The sequence below is a fragment of the Rhagoletis zephyria genome, unplaced genomic scaffold (assembly GCF_001687245.7).
Source record: "Rhagoletis zephyria isolate East Lansing unplaced genomic scaffold, Rhagoletis_zephyria_1.1 Rzeph_scaffold_03609, whole genome shotgun sequence".
NCBI lineage: Eukaryota > Metazoa > Arthropoda > Insecta > Diptera > Tephritidae > Rhagoletis > Rhagoletis zephyria.
The window spans coordinates 3193-23437 of record NW_016160692.1 but is presented as its reverse complement, the minus strand read 5'-3'; the positions used below and the strand labels follow the sequence as shown (position 1 = coordinate 23437).

The following is a 20245-nucleotide window of genomic DNA, read 5'->3' as shown; positions in this document are numbered from 1 at the left end:
CCAAAGCACTGTCACCGCTGGAAGAGCGCATAATTAAGATTACAACTGTGCAGGCAGTCGATGGTGATGAAACGGGCGAAGTGGGCTTTGAAGCACTCGACATGGCAGAAGCTTCTCACAATCTCGCTGACATTGTGGAGGAGACATTCGAAGTTGTTGTGGCAGAATGCGACTTAGATGGTACTGCAGCCGCAACCACATTGGAAGATGCAACTACGTGTCCAATGATGGCGGCGAGCACCTCAACTGCTGCAGCAATAAGAGGCAGCACAGCAGCAGCCCGTTCGAGAGGGCGAAAAAGAAAGGCGCAAGCAGAAAACCCTCAGTTAGAAAAATTGTTTAGGCTAGAGGAAATCAAGGTAAGGGAAATGGAGATCGCCAATAATTTAAAACGCGAACAGATCCAAGCGGTGAAGGAGCAGACAGAGGCAATAATAGTGGGCACGCAAATGAAAGAATGTATTGTAGAAAAACTACAACATTTAATTGAAATTTTGAGGCGGCCGTGAGAATGTTTTAATTTTAGAAACAGCCTTGTCCATAAGTATTAGACAATTTTTATTATACCTTTTCCTAATGCCTAAGAAAACTTGAAGTCCTTTTTATTCTTAGTATTTTTAGAGTTTAAGAAAATATGAAGTCGGTTTTACTTTTAATATTTAGAATTTAAGAAAACATGAAGTCGTTTTTACTTTTAAACTTTTTTAGAGTTTAGGAAAATATGGAGTCGATTCTATTTTTAATTTTTCTAGAGTCTATGAAAATATGATTTTTTTTTAGCTTTTAAAAATATATGAATTTCTCTGTTTAATGAATTTATGTACAAAACTTACTTGTGATAAAAACTGCATTTAAAAATACTTATCTTGGAAATATAGCAATCTATGTGTGTATTTTTATATTTTTTCTGGAGCCTAATATGAGATATCGAATAAGAAAGAATTCGATTTTTTTTGTTATTTTTTAGTCTTTAAGAAAATATGAGGTCCTCATTGCAATGAATTTATGAACAAAACTTTTTGTGATAAAAACTGCCTTTAAAAAGAATTTAACATTTGAAATATGATATACATATGCATATTTATTAATATATGTAAATAAGTAAAAATACGAATGTAAAATAAAAAGTTGAATTATTTTCAATCTAATTTTGAATGTTATTAGTAAAAGCATTTTGAACAATTTGCAATCGTTGTCTTTTCGCAATGGATAATATATTATGTGTTGAAATAGCTGAAGAAGGGCCACCACATTCTTCAGGTTCATCAGAGTCTTCCAAATAAATTTCATCGAACGGCACTCTAGCCCGAATCAAGTAGTTGTGTAAAACCAGGCAAGCGTTGATTATGAGGCCTGCTTTTGGTGGACTGTAGAAAAGGGCTCATTCCTTCGACAGACAGCGAAATCTGCTTTTTAGTAAGCCAATGCATCTTTCTACAAGAGCTCGAGTTGACTTGTGTGCTATATTGTAGCGCTCTTCTGCGGTACATGATGTCGCACTAATTGGTGTCATCAGCCAAGGCTAATTTAAAATTTATATTAGCATTAGATCTTTAACAAAGAAAAATAATATAAATTGTACCTGTAGTGGGTAGCCACTATCACCCAGAAGCCAAAAATCGCGCTCACCCGCCTCATAAAGCTCCTCCAGAGCTCTGCAAGCTCGAGAGCGACGCCATACATATGAGTCATGAGCAGTACCTCCGAACCGAGCGCTAGCAGACAAAACGATATAATCAGCATCACATATTATCATAACGTTCTTGGAGTGCCCACCCTTTCGGCAATAGTAAACATGCTCAATTTCTTTCTTCGGGGCTGATATTTTGATGTGCGTTCCGTCTATGAGTCCGATTATTCCAGGAAATTGGTATTTTTCCATGAATTTTATTTTGAGCGCCGGGAAGTCTTCGCGTTTTGGGAACTTTATATGTCTGTGGGCTATGTTATTAAGTGCAGTTGCCACCACTTGCACACATCTGCTAACTGATGTTTGGGATAAAGCAGATAAACTGTCTTGCCCCACACTTCTTTGAAAGCTACCAGTGGCAAAAAAACGCAGGGCGCTTAAAATAATTACATGACTCGGAACAGCATGTCTCCGTTGCGAGTTCGGCATAAATGGCATTAATTCATTAATTAATTCCAGGCACAAAGCTTTAGGGAACCGATATAAATCAATGAAATGCTCGTCTGTTGTAATCTCAAAGGGATTTTGGTCGTCGCGAAGTCTGCGCCGGAGCACTCTCAAATTATCTCTGAAATATTTAAAAAATTTACACCTTTATTACCTTTGCTCGTCTCGAATTCTTTGCGATAATTCTAATAAAATAATTATTCCCGACATGTTTTGTTTACGTTTTCCTCAACTTTGACATTTACTTCGAAAATTCAATAGCACAGTTGCAAAAGTTTCACGACTATAGTGGTAATGAACACGATTTTCACAGCACAAACCAGAATCGCAAAATAAGTGTCTGTGAAAAGGCAGAGTGAAAAGTAGTTGTGAAAACGAAAATGAAAACTTTTTTTTCACTTCATCTTATCACAGAACGAGAATTGACCCCCTGTTTTGATTCAGGAAAATAAACCAATTGCGTTGTGGTCAAAAACCCCTTCCTGAAACTCATCAAAACTACACACAAATAGAGAAAGAACTACTTATATGCTATTGTATTTGCAGTTTCACAATTTCACAAATTGGTATATTCCGGTGTTTAAAGAGTCGCTCAGGTTAGTCCCCGCGTTTGCAGATAATGCTTCTATCTCTTCAGACTTATAATTTAAATGTTGGTTATAGGCCTGGCAAAGAGTTAGCAGTTGCCGACGCTTTGTCGAGGGCACCCTTAAATCGTGAAGAAGAAGACATAATTGATAAACACATTCAAATACACGTGGGTATGTTTGAGTGTAGTTCAGCAATATCCGATTCACTTCTAAACCTCATTAAATCCAAATCCAATCATGACCCTCAAATAAAAACTATCAAAAAATTTATTAAAGAGGGATGGCCCGAGCATATCAAGCAGGTACCTAAGGATGTTAGGCAATTTTGGAATTTCCGACATGATTTTCACGAAATAAATGGCTTGGTTTATAAGAACGGATAAATTTTTGTTCCCAAACAGTTGCTACAAAAAAATCTTGAATATGTTCATGATGGTCATTTTGGTATAGAAAGATGTAAAAGTCGACCCAGATAGTGATGAGCGATATTTCACTACCGGTGATTTTATCACTGTGACTTTAAAATCGCTTATAGTGACTGCTACTGCTAGGCCACAATATCAGTGATTGGTGATTTTCCTACTCGTATGATATTTCGCTGTGAATGAAAATCACTTCTGGCAAGAGCTAGTCAACAGAAGTTGCGAATGGTGTAATAAACGACAAGAATGTATTGTGGCGCAGTCGAGCCCTTATCTAATATTCCTCTTTATTAATTATGCCATTCCTTATTTATACAAATTTAAACTTATTTAATTCTATAATTTCTTATTTACTACTAGCTGTACCCTGCCACGCTTTGCTGTGGCATATTCCTGTTCATAGATGATAAATGATTAACGAAACAAAGCATACGTCGCATATAAGTTTGATTTTGTAATACATAAGTACTTGTGTGCACACAATATTTGTCGTTTTGCCATTCTCTGCATAGATATCAAGGATATCTGGTTTGCCGACACGGGAACATGCAACACTTTTCCAAAGGTTGACCTTGGGCATTATTGATTGCGATTCCGAATGCCAATCGAATTGGGAATTGCAATCTTTTAAATTGAAATTTTGTATCGGTCGGAATCATGGGAATTCTTCACCTTTGCCACAATGTAGACTATTTCAGGCAAGCATTTATCTCGCCCGCTAGTGTTAATCGAGAAATTACAGGCAATGTTTGCGTTAAATCTCCTGAGAGCAACATCAATGCATTCCCGAATGGTTCAACGCATTCCATGCAAATCTCGCGACAATCGATCAAAAACCTCAAGCAATTTTTTGTGTGAAATTGTACACTCATCCCAAACAATGAGTTTAAATTTTCGTAATACTTTTTCCATACCGGATCTTCTGGAAATATTGCACGTATGATTGCTGAATTAGCAATTATTTCACCTAATAACAATGTCGCAGAAATTCCAGGCGGAGCCCTAGCTAAGCTTATGTAATTTTTTGAACGAACCGTCCCCCGAATCAATCTGATAAGGAATGTTTTCCTAGTTCCTCCAGGCGTATCCAAGAATAAGGTCCCCAGATATCATTTTCTCCTTCTTATTTGACGCTGGAACCGCCTAAGCCATTTGGCCGAGCTCGACAAAGAACGTCAGTCGTTTATCTCTGTGGCAACTGACGCCAATAGGAAATGCCACGTGAAGCCAAATCCTTCTCCACTTGGTCTGTCCATTGCAGTGGTGGCCACCTCTTTTTCTGGTACGACCAGCGGATTGCGAGTTGAATACTTTCAGACCTGGAACGTCGGTTCCCATTCGAATGGCATGTCCGAGCCAACGGTGCCGCTGTATTTTAATTCGCTGCACTATGTCCATATCGTTGTAAACCTCATACAGCTCNTTTCAGAGCTGGAGCGTCGGTGTCCATTCGAACGACATGACCAAGCCAGCGGAGCCGCTGTATTTTAATTCGCTGCACTATGTCCATATCGTTGTAAAGCTCATACAGCTCATCGTTCCATCGTCTGCGGTACTCGCCGTCGCCAACGCGTAAAGGACCGTAAATCTTCCGCAAAATCTTTCTCTCAAACACCCCAAGAGCCGTCTCATCGGATGTTGTCATTGTCCATGCTTCTGCGCCATAAACCCGCTCGGGAATGATGAGTGACTTATAGAGTGTGGTTTTTGTACGTCGAGAGAGAACTTTACTCCCGAATTGCCTACTCGGTCCAAAGTTGCACTTTTTGGCAAGAGTAATTCTGAGTTGGATTTATATGCTGACATTATTATCGGTGTTAATGCAGGTTCCCAAGTAAACGAAATTCTTTACTTTCTCGAAATTACAACTGGCTACAGTGACGTGGGTGCCAAGGTGCGAATGCCCTGACTGTTTATTTGATGTTGTTGTCGTTCGTTATCCAACTTGGAAAAGGCAGAACAGACTTCGAAGTTTTTGTTACCGATGATGTCGATGTCATCGGCACACGCCAGATATTACACGCAGCTCTTATTATGTTAACACTTGTATCATGCGATCGTAAATGCCCTAAAATTTAACTGTTAACTGTGTTAATGTAAGGGAATGGTGATAAAAATTTTAAGTTTTCATTATTTCATTTCATGGGATATTTTTATGTTTTCGTTACGCTGTTTATAATTTTTTCATTTGTATCAGTTGTTATTTATTAATTTTTTTCTGTGCGTAATTTGTATACCAAATCTTCGTTGATAATATGATCACTTCGTTTGATAAGATGTTGTAAACTCTCTCTTCATTTTAACTATCCGGATTTGGACAAGTGAAAACATTAACAAAAAATTTCTCTTGTAAAGCTTTCCCAAACGCTTTCCGTTTCGAATCAGTTATGTAATATTTAATTTAATTCAAATATTTTCAGTTTACTTTTATATATTGCATAATTCTATTGAGAGTATTTCCAAATCAAGATTCCTTAAATACTTTTCGTTTGGTACTCATATTGTAACATTTAATTTATTTTATCAATTTAATGGAGTTTTATTTTCAAACAGGTGACAAACCTATTCAAACATATTTTTGACCGTAAGTCTTCTTAAAGCTCTTTAGTTTGATACCCATATTGCAATATTTTATTTGTTTAATTAATTTAACTGAGTTCAAATTATCCAAATAGGTGGCAACTCTCCTTAAAAATATTTCGAACAGTCATGTTTTTTAAACGTCTTTAAGTTGTACCTTTACCTCAACTTTCTTAAGCCTCTTTAATTTGATACCTATATTGTAATGTGATTTATTTTATAAATTAAACTTAGTTAGATCTTCAAACAGGTGGTAACCCTCCTCAAACATAGTTACGGCTGTAAGCCTTCTTAAAACTCTTTAGTTTGATAACCACATGGCAATATTTCATTTATTTTATCAATTTAATTGAGTTAAGATTTTCAGCCCTCCTCCAAAATATTTCCGACAACCACCTTTCTCAAACTCCTTTAATTTGAGACCTATATTGTAGTATGTCATTTATTTTATGAATTAAATTTAGTTAAATTTTCAAACAGGTGGCAACCCCCTTCAAACATATTTTCGGCTGTAAACCTTCTTAAAACTCTTTAGTTTACACCCACATGGCAATTTTTTTTGTTTGCTTTATCAATTTAACTGAGTTAAAATTTTCAAATAGGTGGCAACCCTTCTCAAAGGCATTTCCAGCAGTTATCTTTCTTAAAACTACTTAATTTTGTAGCCACATTGCAACATTTCATTTATTTGATCAATTTGACTGAGTTAAAATTTTCAAATAGGTGGCAACCCTCATCAGAAATATTTCCAACAGTTATCTTTCTTAAACCTCTTTAATTTGATACCCATATTGTAATAATTCATTTATTTTATCAACATAATTAGGTTTAAAATATTTCAAACAGGTGGCAACCCTCCAATTTTTTGCGATATCATTCGAACAATACAAAAAAAAATTGTCGAAATCGGTTCAGCCGTTCTCGAGTGTTGACGACCGTGACATACGAACACAATATTTTTATATATGTATATAGATAATACATATTTATTCTACTTCTTACATACTAGTCATGATAAATTAAAAAAATTATAGTTTAAAAAACTAGAACCTCCCTATTATAGTTGCCATTCGTACTGTCATCAGGTATGTAACTTGAGACTAGAAATCGCTGCATATTTTAGGCGCATCAATATTACACAGTTACATCCCGAGTTAATAAAAGGAAGGTAATAAAAAAGGAGGTAGTTTCCATAAACAACTTTTTGACGGATACTGAGATTTTTGAAGCAGGATAAATGTGTTCATGTTGCTAGCAGATGGGAATTTCTTTCACAGTAAATGGGTGTTGTTGTGTAAGGCAGTTGATGTGGCCAGGACAGGCAAGGCATGCTGGAGGCCATAACAAAGCTCATCGGATGGGTCGTGGTGTTTGCCACCATTTCCTACTACACAAACAAACAAAACTTAGTGATTCATGCCTGTTATGAATGGAAACCAAAGAGATAAGAGATAGCTGGAGAAAATGTCCGGACAGTTGGAGCAGTCCCACCCCGTCTGCCTACATGTCATAGACAGCCTTGAACTTCACTGTGGCCCGTACACTAGAGTGAAGTTCCCTAAACTGACAAAAGTTCGTACGTCTAGTGGTCATGTCGTGTCCTGGGTTCGTCAAACGTGCGGAAACTGCAGCCCTACTACACCATATTTGCCACAAGGGTAACCCCCCATACCACCCAGGAGGGACTATTTAGCCATCTATTCTAAGGGTTATTCATTGCTTGGTTACCGGAAACGCATTAAAATGGTACTGACAAAGTTTAGAGGACCTCGCGGATGACAAAAACTTTGGTTACTTTGAACTTAAAGCAGAGTTATTGGCGCAATTTAAGACAGCAGAATCTGAATATGAAATAATAAGAGAAATTTTGGAATGAAAAAAAGGACCGCAGGAAACGTTTAAAGAGTTCTACGCGGGAGTTCACGACCTCACTTTCTGCTTAAAGAAAAATAGCCCGACGATTTCAGTATTGCTCCAACCTTTCACTTTTCACCTTCTTATATTGCCATGTCAACGTAACACTATTCTTGTAACTACTCTACTGGTATACTTCCTACTCAACCTTCACTGCTTCATTTTCCATCTTCGGACAGTTAGGGAATTAATTGCGGTACAACTTCACTTCGGTACTAACCTGTGGTGAAATTGATAAGCAATTGACGGGGGGATACGTACGTTTTAATGAGAGTACCTGGTGTGGTTTCCAGAACTGCTTGGAGTGATATTCCAATAGAAGATCGTATAGTTCAACTTAAAATAGTTAGAGCTTTAAGAGGTCGAAGTCACCTCGACCAGCCACCATATGAATGTTTCTGCAACGGGCATACGTGAGGTAGGCGGAGTGATTTCAAGGGGTGCGGGGTAGTTTCTAATCTTAGCTAAACGCGCTTCCAGCGACCATGGCTCAGGCTAGACTCGCTGAAGTGTAACGTCAGAGCGAAATAGGAGGAGTAGCGGATAATAAGCACCCTTGAAGGACACCACCTTAGGGCACCCCGAAAACACATACTAACAACAATCATTAAATATGAAGTTTGAGAAGCAATTTTCAAATTTTCTAATCCTATAGAAAAAAAGAAGACCACGTACACTTTATCGTTACCCTGGCGTGTTAGGAAACCGCCGGTTATCTACAGACACACATTCCTAAATATACCTATCTTGCTTTTCCTGAATATTTCATGAAATATACATACATATGTAGATATATGGGAGATTTTTCCATTTGGAATTTATTTTCTTGTTAAAACAAATTATTGGCATTATCATCTCTTAGTCTTACGCCTTTAGCATCCGAGAAGGAACTGAATAGAAAAAAATGAATACTGAGGATAAAGAGAGAATTGAAGAGTTTGGCTAGTATAAGTTGTTCTAAAACACTTGAATTCACTATTTAAGTCCTTGAATTGTTATTACTGGATTTTTTCGTTTAGCATTTTTCTCTTTGGTTTTTGGATTGTTATTTTTGAATGAGTTTTGTTTGAAATATTGAATTTTATAAGAAAAATATATATATGTACATTAGGGCGGGTCGATTTAAAAATCGCTCATTGCTCTGTGAAAATCGTATTCTAGGGATCAAAATAAGAAACTTTGCCGAAGGAACCATACCTCTAAAACGAATTCTGATGTCCCCCAATTTGGGTCGAACTTTTGGGTAGGGGCAAATTTTGAAAAATCCCACTTTGACCCATTTAGAGTGCTCCAATCGAGTCCAAATGTATGACCGACCCCCACTAACTTTGGACGGCCGATCCACCCATGCCAGTGGCACACCCCCTGGAACTCCCCTGGGGGGTTCCCCATACAATCATTTCAAAAAATCACCATTTTTGGCCTTTACATGAAAAAATCAGCTAAATGGCTATGTTTTTTCTTTATTTTTATTTATTTATTTATAATAATATTTATTATTTATTTATAATATTTTCTATTTTTTCTCTTAAGAAATTTATTTAGTCAGAACATATGTAAATGAAAAAATTAATTTAAGTGAGTTATAGAAAAGAAACTAAAAAAAATTATTGTTTGAAGTCTTTTTTACTTTCAAGTCTGGGCAATTTCGCACGGCTCTCTAATGTCGTCGCCATAACAGCCTCTACATTTTCCGGTATAACCCGTTTGGAAACGCTAGCTAGCAATTGAACATGTCGTTCCGTTCCTTGTATGTGTGATGGAATTTTTGGATCATTAAACGGTGGATCATCTTGATTTAAATATTCTTTCAATGTATCGTACGGAATGCTTCGCGTGAATGGTGGTTCAAATACGATATTTATATCATTCAAATTGATCATTTCCGTATAACTTGTGCAATTAAAGTTTATATCTGGTTTTTTATAAACTCTAAGTTCCATTGGCTCGTCAACATCGGTTCGATAGCGTAGAATTTTCTTGATGGCACAGTCGCGCTTTTCTTTGCTATCATCAAACAACATTGATAACAAGATATTTTCCGAATGCGCATAATATGAATTATCTTTAATTACTTGATTGACAATTTTGCGTAAACGAGGTTCTAGAAATCGTGACCAACCAATGAACTTGAAAAATAATGCACTGCCGTACACGACAGAGCTGTAATACTTGATATTGAAGTACATTGGCACATAACATTTAATTATAAATTCAACCAGAATTCTTAAATTTGCATCTGGATTTTCCGTTGTCACATATAATCGCAATAATCTAGCGGCCTTGGTGAGCCACCGAGAATGTACAATTTTCCCTGGTTTGATGTTAGCCAGATCCACCGGAACCACGCCGCTAGAAATTGCATGGGCCATGTCGTATAAGTACTTCGAATCGGTGGAAAATTCAATTTTTTCAGGAGCAGGGGGCATATTTTGCAACTCAATTTTCTGGAAGCCGTCCACCACCTGAAAATATATAATAATAAAATAATTAAAAATGGTTGACAATTATAATAAATGAGTGATAGCAATAACTTACCGGAAGAGTTTCACAAGTTTCGATTTGACGGCTCAGTTTTCCGGTTGCCGATCTTGGTCCAGTGCTGGTTGATTTATCCAAAGCTTCAAACAAATGCCGAAACGGAAGTTCGTTGAAGTGTAGAAGGCAAACGAACCAATGCAATGGTCTTTTTAACAGCAATTCGAATCGTCGTATAATTCCACCGTGTGGGCCAGTGTTTGTTGGCTCACCGTCAGTGCATATTCCAATTAATGCATCCAGTGATATATTTTTATCGTTGAAAAAACCATTTAATTTGGTTGTTTTGTATTCAGCGGTTTCATGTTCCAGTCTTACGTAACCAATCAATTCAGAATTGGGTTCTCTCAAAATAACAAGATGAGGTTCTTTTACCATCCTAGTATGATACTTCTCATCAATTTTATCTATCGTTAAAGTATCATCTTTTCTGCCATCGAATGAAAACGCTAACAAATTGGTATCATCTAACCGTTTGCGAAGCACTTCTTGTCTGCATTTCTCTTTTTCTCTGCGAACTTTCGATTTATCCATGATGAGAGGTTTCCCATGCTTATCTTTAATTTTAAAATCTTGCAAAAGAGCGGTTCCCAATGCTGATGCTACTCTGTCAGGCACACCAAATCTGTCACATACCAAGGCAAAGTTAAAACAATCGTATCTCTCTGTGTATTGTGAACTTGTGCTTCTATCCATATCTTCTTGAACCGGTGGCGGTGCGTATGTTGAATCATCGGGATCTTGGTATGTTGGCATTGATGACATAGACGTTGCTCCTTGCTCTTCAGTTTCCATCACAAATGCATCCATTGTTAGTCTTCTCTGATTATGTTGATCGTGCATGAACTCTTTGAGGCGTTCGGGAACCCAGCCGCATGCACATGGAGCTGCCTTCAAATCGCATTTACATGTTCCAATGTAAAAAATTGTTTCCAGAGATTTTACATACTCTGTAAATTGTTGGGTGTTGTTTCTTCTCTTGATTTGCTCTTGATACTTGTCAAGCAATTTATTCAATTTATTAAATACACTTTTTTCAGCATTATTTCCATACCAAGTTTTTCCCAAATTCCAATCAACTTATCTTGTACTTGAATAGTGAATGATTTATGGGAAAACTTTTTTTGTTCTGTTTTAGCACGTTCGCTTAAGTAAAAATAATATCTCAAGATATCCAGATGGGTTGGTAAATTAAGATCAGTTAAATCAGTAGACACACCAAAAACAGTAACATCATGCTTGGGTATATGACTCATTGGGTTTTCGATAGTTGTTGATGTAGTTGCTTCATCTTGCGGTGTAGAGGATGGTGGATTCATTGTAAACTTTTTGATTTGGAATGGTCACTTCACTTATTATTTTTTTTGAAATATTTTTTTATCTGAAATTAGCACTTCACACTTTGAGTTCTTCACAACGACTTAATGCATTCACAAAAACTGTTGCGTTATATATGGTCTACGAGACGAGGTAATAAGAATGAAATGGTAATTTCAATTCTACCTGCTGTGTCTTGTGGTGGCTTAAAAAAAAACAACACAAGCAATTTTACGATCTGCAATTGTGTCACAGTGATACCTTCATTGTTTAAAAGGGTTGCGGTGCATTCCAGTGATACCTTAATTGTTAAAATGGTTGCAAAAAACGCGCATTTCTTAAGAAGGTGCCTTAAAATACCCACAAAAAGGGTTGTAAAAACAACCTTCATTTCTTAAGTAGGTGCTATAAAAAAACTACACAAGTAAGTTTACGACATGCAGCTGTGTCTTAAAAAACGCACACAAGCAATTTTCCGATTTGCAATTGTGTCACAGTGATACCTTCATTTTTTAAAACGGTTGAATAAAAAACCCACACAACTATGTTTACGACATGCAAATGCATCACAGTGATGCCTTGGTTTTAAAAGGGTTGTAAAAACGCTAATTTCTAATAATTTTTTTTAATTTCTTTTCTATTACTAAGTTAAATTCATTTTTTCATTTACATATGTTCTGACTAAATAAATTTCTAAAGAGAAAAATAAACTCCAAAAAGAAAAAACATAGGCATTTCGCTGATTTTTTCATGTAAAGTGCAAAACCGGCGATTTTTTGAAATGTTTGTATGGTGAACCCCCAGGGGGGTTCCAGGGGGTGTGCCACTGGCATCGGTGGGTCGGGCCTCCAAAGTTAGTGGGGGTCGGTCATACATTTGGACTCGATTGGAGCACTCTAAATGGGTCAAAGTGGGATTTTTCAAAATTTGCCCCTACCCAAAAGTTCGACCCAAATTGGGGGACATCAGAATTCGTTTTAGAGGTATGGTTCCTTCGGCAAAGTTTCTTATTTTGATCCCTAGAATATGATTTTCACAGAGCAATGGGCGATTTTTTTGCCTCCCCACAAATCGACCCGGCCTAATGTACATATATTCATAGAAGATAAGTTTTGAATCTAACTCCGACTTAGGTTAGGGCACGTTCACACAGAACGCAGAGCCGAGCGGAGCGAAGCCGCTCCGAACGGAGTGAGGTTTTCAAATTGCTGTAGCTAAATGAAGGTGTTCATACAGCAAGCTTTTTCAGAAACGTTTTGGAGCGGAAAGCAAAGCAGTTTTGGATTTTGAATTTTCTATTTAATTTTTCAGCTTCATGACGCTTCTTCAAACAAGATATATAAATATTCAAATAAAAACGAATTTTACAACTAATCTTTTGAATAAAATTGGGCACATATTTTTGCCGCTTTTCATTGACGGGAAAATTCGTGGTATCTTTGCAGCCGAGTCCATGAAAAAAGCTCCGCTTCGCTTCGTTCAGTGTGAACACCAGCGGCTTCGCTTTGTTCTGCCTTGCTTCGCTCGGCGATACTCGGCTTTCTGTGTGAAAGCACCCATAGCCTTCTGGAGCGAGGCCACATTGAGCTTGGGAAAGAGTAATTAGTGAATGGATAATACTGAGAATAGCGAAGAGGTAGCGCATACTGGCTTCATGATTCAATAATACAAGGTTAGATAATTATTGACAGCTGCGGTTTGACAGAAGGTTGCATTTACGAAGGACGGAGAAAGGGGAAGAATGAAATCTCTTGGTGCGAAAATGGTACTAGAAAAGTACGCAGAGTAGGCAATTAGTAGTGAAATTCCTTTTGTAAATTCTAATGTATTTGCAGGAAATCTGGCATTTTAAACGAAATGTTGAGCGTAATATTGATATATCTACGTGAATTACGTAATTTATGTGCTATTTAGCTGTATAAAAATTGCAAAATGACTCAAAATTAAAATAAGACTACTATGAGATTGATGTAAACATCCAATTTAAAAACAGTTTATGTTTTCATCAGTTAATATGCTTCATATGCATATACAAATAGACATATTGCACCAAAGCTTGTACTTTATTTCACACCAAAGCTACACTGTTTCCATGTAAATTTGCAAAGAAGCAACACGGTGCCTCTGCTAAGGGAGCGGTGCGAGAGAGACAACTGTCAGTTTATCGAACCTTGTATTATTGAATCATGTGCTGGGTTAGGAATTTTAACTAGTAATAGAAGTTTTACTCGAGTGTGACAAGGGCACTTCAAAATCAGGTAGATACAGGGGAAGTACATCAGGTAGACTTTCTTCTGAACCAACTATTTTAACCGTTCACCGTTTAACCGTTTGGGCGTTTGAACTCTGCGGTCGAGCCTGGAGTGATCATCAATATCACATTTAACAACTCTGACCATTCACTGACGTTTTCCAGAAAACGAGAAAAGGTTTCGGAAATGTCACGCACACGCTCCATGATACAGGCACCAACGGCGGGTGCGAGCCATGTAAAGACAGCGTTTCCCTGTGTGCGTACGTGTGTGGGTGTTCGTAGGCAGCCAAATGTATTTAAACAAACGGCACCTGCCACAGAAACTCAATACTTGGCCGTAGAGTTGTCAAACTATCGATGGCAATTTTTTTAGACCACCAATACTCATTGATAGTTTTTTCTTATACTATCAAAAATATCGATAGTTTAGTAAGACTATCGAACTATTGTTGGTAATACCTGAATTTTTTAATTTGAATTAAAAATTTTGTTTTTTAGTGTGATGCCGACGTCATATTCAAATATGCACGCATTTAGCCCAAAATCGTAAATCCTGTTTTGTTTGTATAACTTGTGTTTGTTTTTGAATTTCTAAAAAGAGAAGTACTTTGGCTTAGCAGTTACTTAATTTTGAATGATTATAACTTTTATAAGATAATTTTTATTTCACTATGACCTGTAAAACAAAGCAACCTAACTGATTTAGCGCTATCGATAGCGCTATCGATAGTACTATCGATAGTTTTGTTTTTTTCGAGACTATCGTGAATATTGATAGTTTTTCTGAAAACTATCAAAACTATCGATGGTGTGACTATCGATAGTTTGACACCACTACTTGGCCGGAATGCGTTGGAACATTCAAATCAACCTTTGTGAGTGGCAGGTGACAGTGTGTGTGTGAGAATCGGTATGATTGGAGGAGCGTGTTTGATGCTAGCAGCGGCCGGTCGTTAGGGATGCAAACGATGAATCGATGTTTTTTAAAACATCGATAATATCGGTTAAATTTTCGATGTTTGCCATCGATGTTTACAATTTACTAACATCGCGAAATTGACGATACATCGATGGAAGTTTTCCCGATGTTTTAAACGTCGAATTTAAGGAGACTCTCCGACTTTTTTCGGTATGTTTGACTGATCTTAAATTTATTATTCATTCAGAATTTTTTTGTTATTTATGGCCTTATAACACTTATATTCAACAATTTTATTGAACTTGAGACAATGAAGAGAAATGTTTTTGGAAATCAACAATAATTTACTAAAGGTAGAAGTTATAGTTGCTATTTCGGAGATCACCACATCTCCTCAGTGACCGGTGTTGAGAAGTCTGATAATTAGATGCGGTGATCTCCCAAATAGCAGCTATAACTTCTTACCTTTGTAAATTATTGTTGCTTTTCCACAACAGTTTTCATAAAAAACGGCCCCAAGCTCAATAAAATTGTTGGATTCATTCTGAATGCTAATAACCAGGGAACGGATTTTTAGGACCTAAAAACCTATAAAAAAGGCAAAATAAAATAACGAAATAGGATGGAAAAGGCAAAATAAAATAGCGAAAAAGGCAGGAAAAGGCACTAGGTGTTCCAAAAAATGCAAAAAAAGGCAAAACAAAATAGCGAAAAAGGCAGGAAAAGGCACTAAATAGGTATTGCAAAAAAAGCAAAATAAGGCACTAAAAAGACAGAAAATACGAAGAACAATCAAAAAATACATTTATTTTAGAAATGTTTATATTACAAGTAAAATGAGAAAAACTATGAACTAGTTTCATTATATCGACGTTTAAAGTACAAAACCGCGTATCGTCATTCTGCAAAATCACGTAACTGACATTGGCTGCCAAAAATTGGATTTACTCACACAAGTTCTTGGCTCAATCCTTATCCAATCGTCCTGAAATAAACTAGCCAGAAATGCGATTGCTTTATAAAAAAGAGAACCATTTTGAAATATGCGTGTTTTTACGCTCTAGAAAATAATTTCTACAACTTCACATACGCGGTTTTGCATTTTGCTGATACGCGGTTTTGCATTTTGTTGGTACGCGGTTTTGCACTTTAAACGACGATATGAAAAATTTGTACTTTGAATCTTTGACCATTTTATCCTTTCGGGTTTCTAACCCATAAAACTTTAATCTGTATAGTTGTAGTAACATTGAACCACAAGATGCATTTTGAAGTTTTCTGGCAGCNTAACTCATAAAACTTTAATCTGTATAGTTGTAGTAACATTGAACCACAAGATGCATTTTGAAGTTTTCTGGCAGCATTTTCATTCGATTTTCGCGAAGAAAAGCCATGAATATACTAAATGTGTGCTCGACGTAAGTTGATACAAGCGGCGCCCAATTTAAATATGGAACGTTTGAAACGTTCATATTATCAGGAATAAGGGCGTTTTCCTCGCCCTTCATAATATTATCCACACCCCTTATTGTCCCCAAGCTTACGTTAGCTGAGAAAACGGCTTTGAATTTTTCCAACACCAATTTGGCAAGAGGTCTCTGCGCTTCTATAAGCCGCATGGGCAATGTGTATATTTTTTAATCGTAAAAAAATTGTAAATGCTGTAATCACTTTTTTAAAGGTAGAAAAGGAAAAAAAGCCAAATATCTTAAAAAAGGCCNGAGAAAACGGCTTTGAATTTTTCCAACACCAATTTGGCAAGAGGTCTCTGCGCTTCTATAAGCCGCATGGGCAATGTGTATATTTTTTAATCGTAAAAAAATTGTAAATGCTGTAATCACTTTTTTAAAGGTAGAAAAGGAAAAAAAAGCCAAATATCTTAAAAAAGGCAAAAAAAGGCAAATCTCTTAAAAAAGGCAACATCAAATGTGTATATATCGAATCAGGGAAAGCTAAATCGTGGACATTCTTAATCGAATATACTCTATCTCTTTAGCATAAAAAAAGGCAATTTCCATAAAATCCGTTCCCTGCTAATAACCTAGCTGTTAAAACAGAACCAGACACCCCTTAGAATTTTAACAAGATCAGGCCTAGGCTCTTTAGGCCCGAACGAAATTACGATTATATGCATTTTGATTCTAGTAATAGAAAGGGTATAGAAAGGATAATAAAATACAGGAAAATACATTCATAATTATTAATGTATTCAATATTGCTTTAAATTTAACTAGAAATTAACGAATTGCAAAATATCGGAAACCATCGATATATCGATGTTTCTCTGGCGATGTATTTTAGCCTCGGTGTTCTTTTCTCCGATGCATCGAAACATCGATGCATCGATATTACTGCTCAAAATTTGCATCCCTACCGGTCATGCAATAATCTGGGACTAGACTGAAAGGTTCGCTAGGATAGCAGTGAAAACGAAAGAGTTGTTTTTTTTTCTTTGAAGTTCTCGAGCTCTTCCGCGATTGTCAGCTTTATAGAAGATTATTATAAAATTCACAGCCAGCAGAAAAGGACGTGAGTGCGGTATTTAAATGCGTTTACTGTCAGCAGTAAAGTATATAAGTTTATAAAAACCGTTTTATATAAGAATAAAAAAGCAAGTACAGAGAATTTTGCCGCAGTGGGAAACTCCTCACTCGGCTACAAGACTGGTCATATCCCGCTAATAAGCCGCTAGATTCGAAATGAGCTGACCGCCATGTCGATGGCAAATAAGAACTAGTCATTTGCCTTTACATTTGCTCAAACTCGTATTAAAAAATAGTAATTATAATAATAACAAAAACTTTTAAACATAACTACCATGCGAATTTACATAAGTGAAGTAAATATAACTAAAGATAATTTTCAATTTTAATGCAGAGTGATTATGAAATATGTAAAGGAGGCAAATGAGCCAGGAGCTTACTGGTTTAGAATATAAGCGTTATGCTAAACCATAGAAAATTGATTTCAGGTCCTTGCTCGCGGGAGGCTGCTTAACAGGACCTCGATGAAAAGTACAAGCACATTCAAACACACACATACGTGAACATTCGAGTGCTTATGGGAATTACCTCCACAGTCTCTTATGTAAATGGGCTCTTGTACAAACACTGACAGGTGTACATAAGGACAGGTCGATAACTCGACTAGTGCGAACCGAGCTTAACTCGCTACTGCGTTTGGTACTCACCGTCGCATCCCCCAACTCGCTGAACAATGACGAGAACACTCGAATTCAGCAGCAGCTCCACGGCATTCCAGGGTTCCTGTGGTGCTGTGTTTTCTTTTTATATTTCTTTTGCGTTATTTGGGGTCTGATATTTTAAATATGTATGTTAAATTCCCATTACTTAAATTTTGATTTTGAGAAGTAATTTGCGTTCCAACCGTAAAGGGATATTTGATAAATACATACATATGTTACAAATAGTTTTTTTTTTGTTCTTTCAAATATTTAATTTTATTTAGAGCGCTTATCACTTCGCGTCTGGTTAAAACTTATCTTCAGCGCTAGGCTACTTACGTTAATACATTTTTTTGCTCATGAATGTATGCATTTTTTTCAAGGGATATCATTAATAATTGCTAAGGATATTTTAAACGCTTACTTTACGATTTTTTTCACAATTTTTTTTTTACAAAATTAATTTAACACACGTCGCGGTTGAAATTTCTTGCAGAATGTTTAACGTATTTTATTAGCCTTTATTTTTCTTACTCGATATTTTTTTTCCGCTGAATTCATTCTTTATATGTACATCGAGTTGTATTCATTCTTAAATATGTGTTAACTTACATGCAGACCACACATAACGGTTTAAATACAAATTGTAAACAATAAAGTTCAAATACAGAAAGCGTATTCCCATACTCAGTTTTTAATTAAAATCATAAAGCAACAACCTCTGTAATTTAATATCACATATTGAACTAAAATAACAAATGGCCAAAATGCTGACAGCAGCATTTTTGCATTCTTAATTAAATTCTTTGCGATCGAAGATCAAACAAAAAGACCACACAGCGGCATTGTAGCCAATGTAAACATAACCGCATTCCAATAGCCCAGAACGCATAACGTGCAACAATGTCTTTTCGGTTCCTTCTGTAAACTTTTGATTAAGAAAACAATATCGCATTTCTCACGCATTGGCATTTCATCCATCATTGTGAAATTAGTTCTTAAGAAAACAAATGTTCGCTTATAAATAAGAGTCAATTGAAATAAAGACTTCACTTCTGATAATTGTCCACGAGATGCGGATTAAGAAAAGCATCGTTTTTATTTTTTAAAAACGCTTTCCTCGGAAAGGAAAGCTTAAGTTGTACATATGTAATTAATTCATAATTTGTATGCTAAATCGGATTTCTTTTTTATTAAATTTTTAGTGCACACTATGAATTCTACCACATTTCACTAGCTATGTTGATGATTTTTAATATTGCACTTTTCACTTAACTTATTTTGTTTGGCTTCCGAAGTTTTCATTTGCACTGAACAAAAAAAAAATACGCGATGGATCCGAACTACCGCGTGGTACTGATCAGTGATTTACTCGTTGTTCATGACTACGAGTGAGTGCTCTGTATCGCGATACCAACTTGAAACGTTCCATTATCCACGCCTTAATATATAAATATATATGTACAGTATATTTTGCTTTGCTGCCTCTATGCTTAAGTTCACATTTAAGATACCTACCCCAAAATGCGCATCAAAAGCATTATTTTTAACATTTATAAGGAAACTGCTCCGATAGATGCATTCAACATACCTGCACATTGGCGATACCTGCTTTAAANTTAAAAATTGTGCGACTAGTATCAATTACCAATGAAAGTATTACGTTTACCTGCACTGGCCCTACAATTACCTAATTTTACAACCTTTTATTTATTTTGCTCATCTCGCAGAGCATCGAAAATGGCTATCAATTTATGTAGTTATATAGATAATTGATAACATTCGGTAAAAATTTCGCTTGTAGTAATATCTACGTGGTAAGTGCTCCGCCACTATTTGGTTTCATAGGGATTCGGATACCTTCCTCATTGAAGTAGTAAAGAAAATTCGCTTAAGTGCCTTTTTCGGTTACGTGCACAAGTTTTTCGTGCAAAGAAGGATGTGCAGCTAAGCAAAATATACTGTATATATACATCCCTAGCTCCTAAATTTCCTCCCACAGCTTCTTCAGCGTTCCCGATGCCGATGGTACCAGCGACAACGGAATGAATGGGTGAGTGATGAGTTTACATGTACATACATATACAGGGTGTCCCAGAAGTAACGTGCCAAACTTTAGGGCAAGGTAGGTGGGGGGGTGAGCTCACTGATAAACAAAAAATTTTCAGGTAAAAGTGTCACCGTTTTTGAAATATTTACATTTTTTCGAATTTAAAAAAAATCGTGCCTTTTCATGTGTTTTCTTTAACTGCAACTACAAACCGGGCAATACTTAGTAAATTTTTTATGTAAAATACTTCCAGATAGTTGCCTCTCCATACTCAAATGCAATGTAGTTAAAATATATTAAGGAACCATCATAAAATTAGGACTATTTCTGGATTTTTAAC

At 36.3% G+C, this 20245-nt stretch overlaps 2 protein-coding genes across 4 annotated transcripts; both read right to left on the bottom strand.

The window, feature by feature from the left end:
- Window positions 1–968: 968 nt before the first annotated feature.
- LOC108369316 (putative nuclease HARBI1) lies at window positions 969–2563 on the bottom strand. Of its 3 annotated transcripts, XM_017624406.1 has the most exons (4): window positions 2292–2563; window positions 1777–2258; window positions 1583–1715; window positions 1102–1522 (listed from the first exon to the last, which is right to left on the bottom strand). In XM_017624406.1, the coding sequence occupies exons 1-4, from the start codon at window positions 2345–2347 to the stop codon at window positions 1513–1515; spliced, it is 681 nt and encodes a 226-aa protein (XP_017479895.1). In that variant the 5' UTR covers window positions 2348–2563; the 3' UTR covers window positions 1102–1512. The 3 variants fall into 3 exon arrangements, with proteins under 3 accessions (XP_017479896.1, XP_017479895.1, XP_017479894.1); XM_017624407.1 differs by lacking the exons at window positions 1102–1522; window positions 1583–1715 and adding an exon at window positions 969–1035; XM_017624405.1 differs by having other exon boundaries at window positions 1583–2258.
- A 6642-nt stretch (window positions 2564–9205) lies between these two features.
- On the bottom strand, window positions 9206–11073 carry LOC108369315 (uncharacterized). The gene is made up of 2 exons (XM_017624403.1): window positions 10182–11073; window positions 9206–10108 (listed from the first exon to the last, which is right to left on the bottom strand). Exons 1-2 carry the CDS (start codon window positions 11022–11024, stop codon window positions 9251–9253), a joined length of 1701 nt encoding a protein of 566 aa, XP_017479892.1. The 5' UTR covers window positions 11025–11073; the 3' UTR covers window positions 9206–9250.
- Between the last annotated feature and the right edge of the window lie 9172 nt (window positions 11074–20245).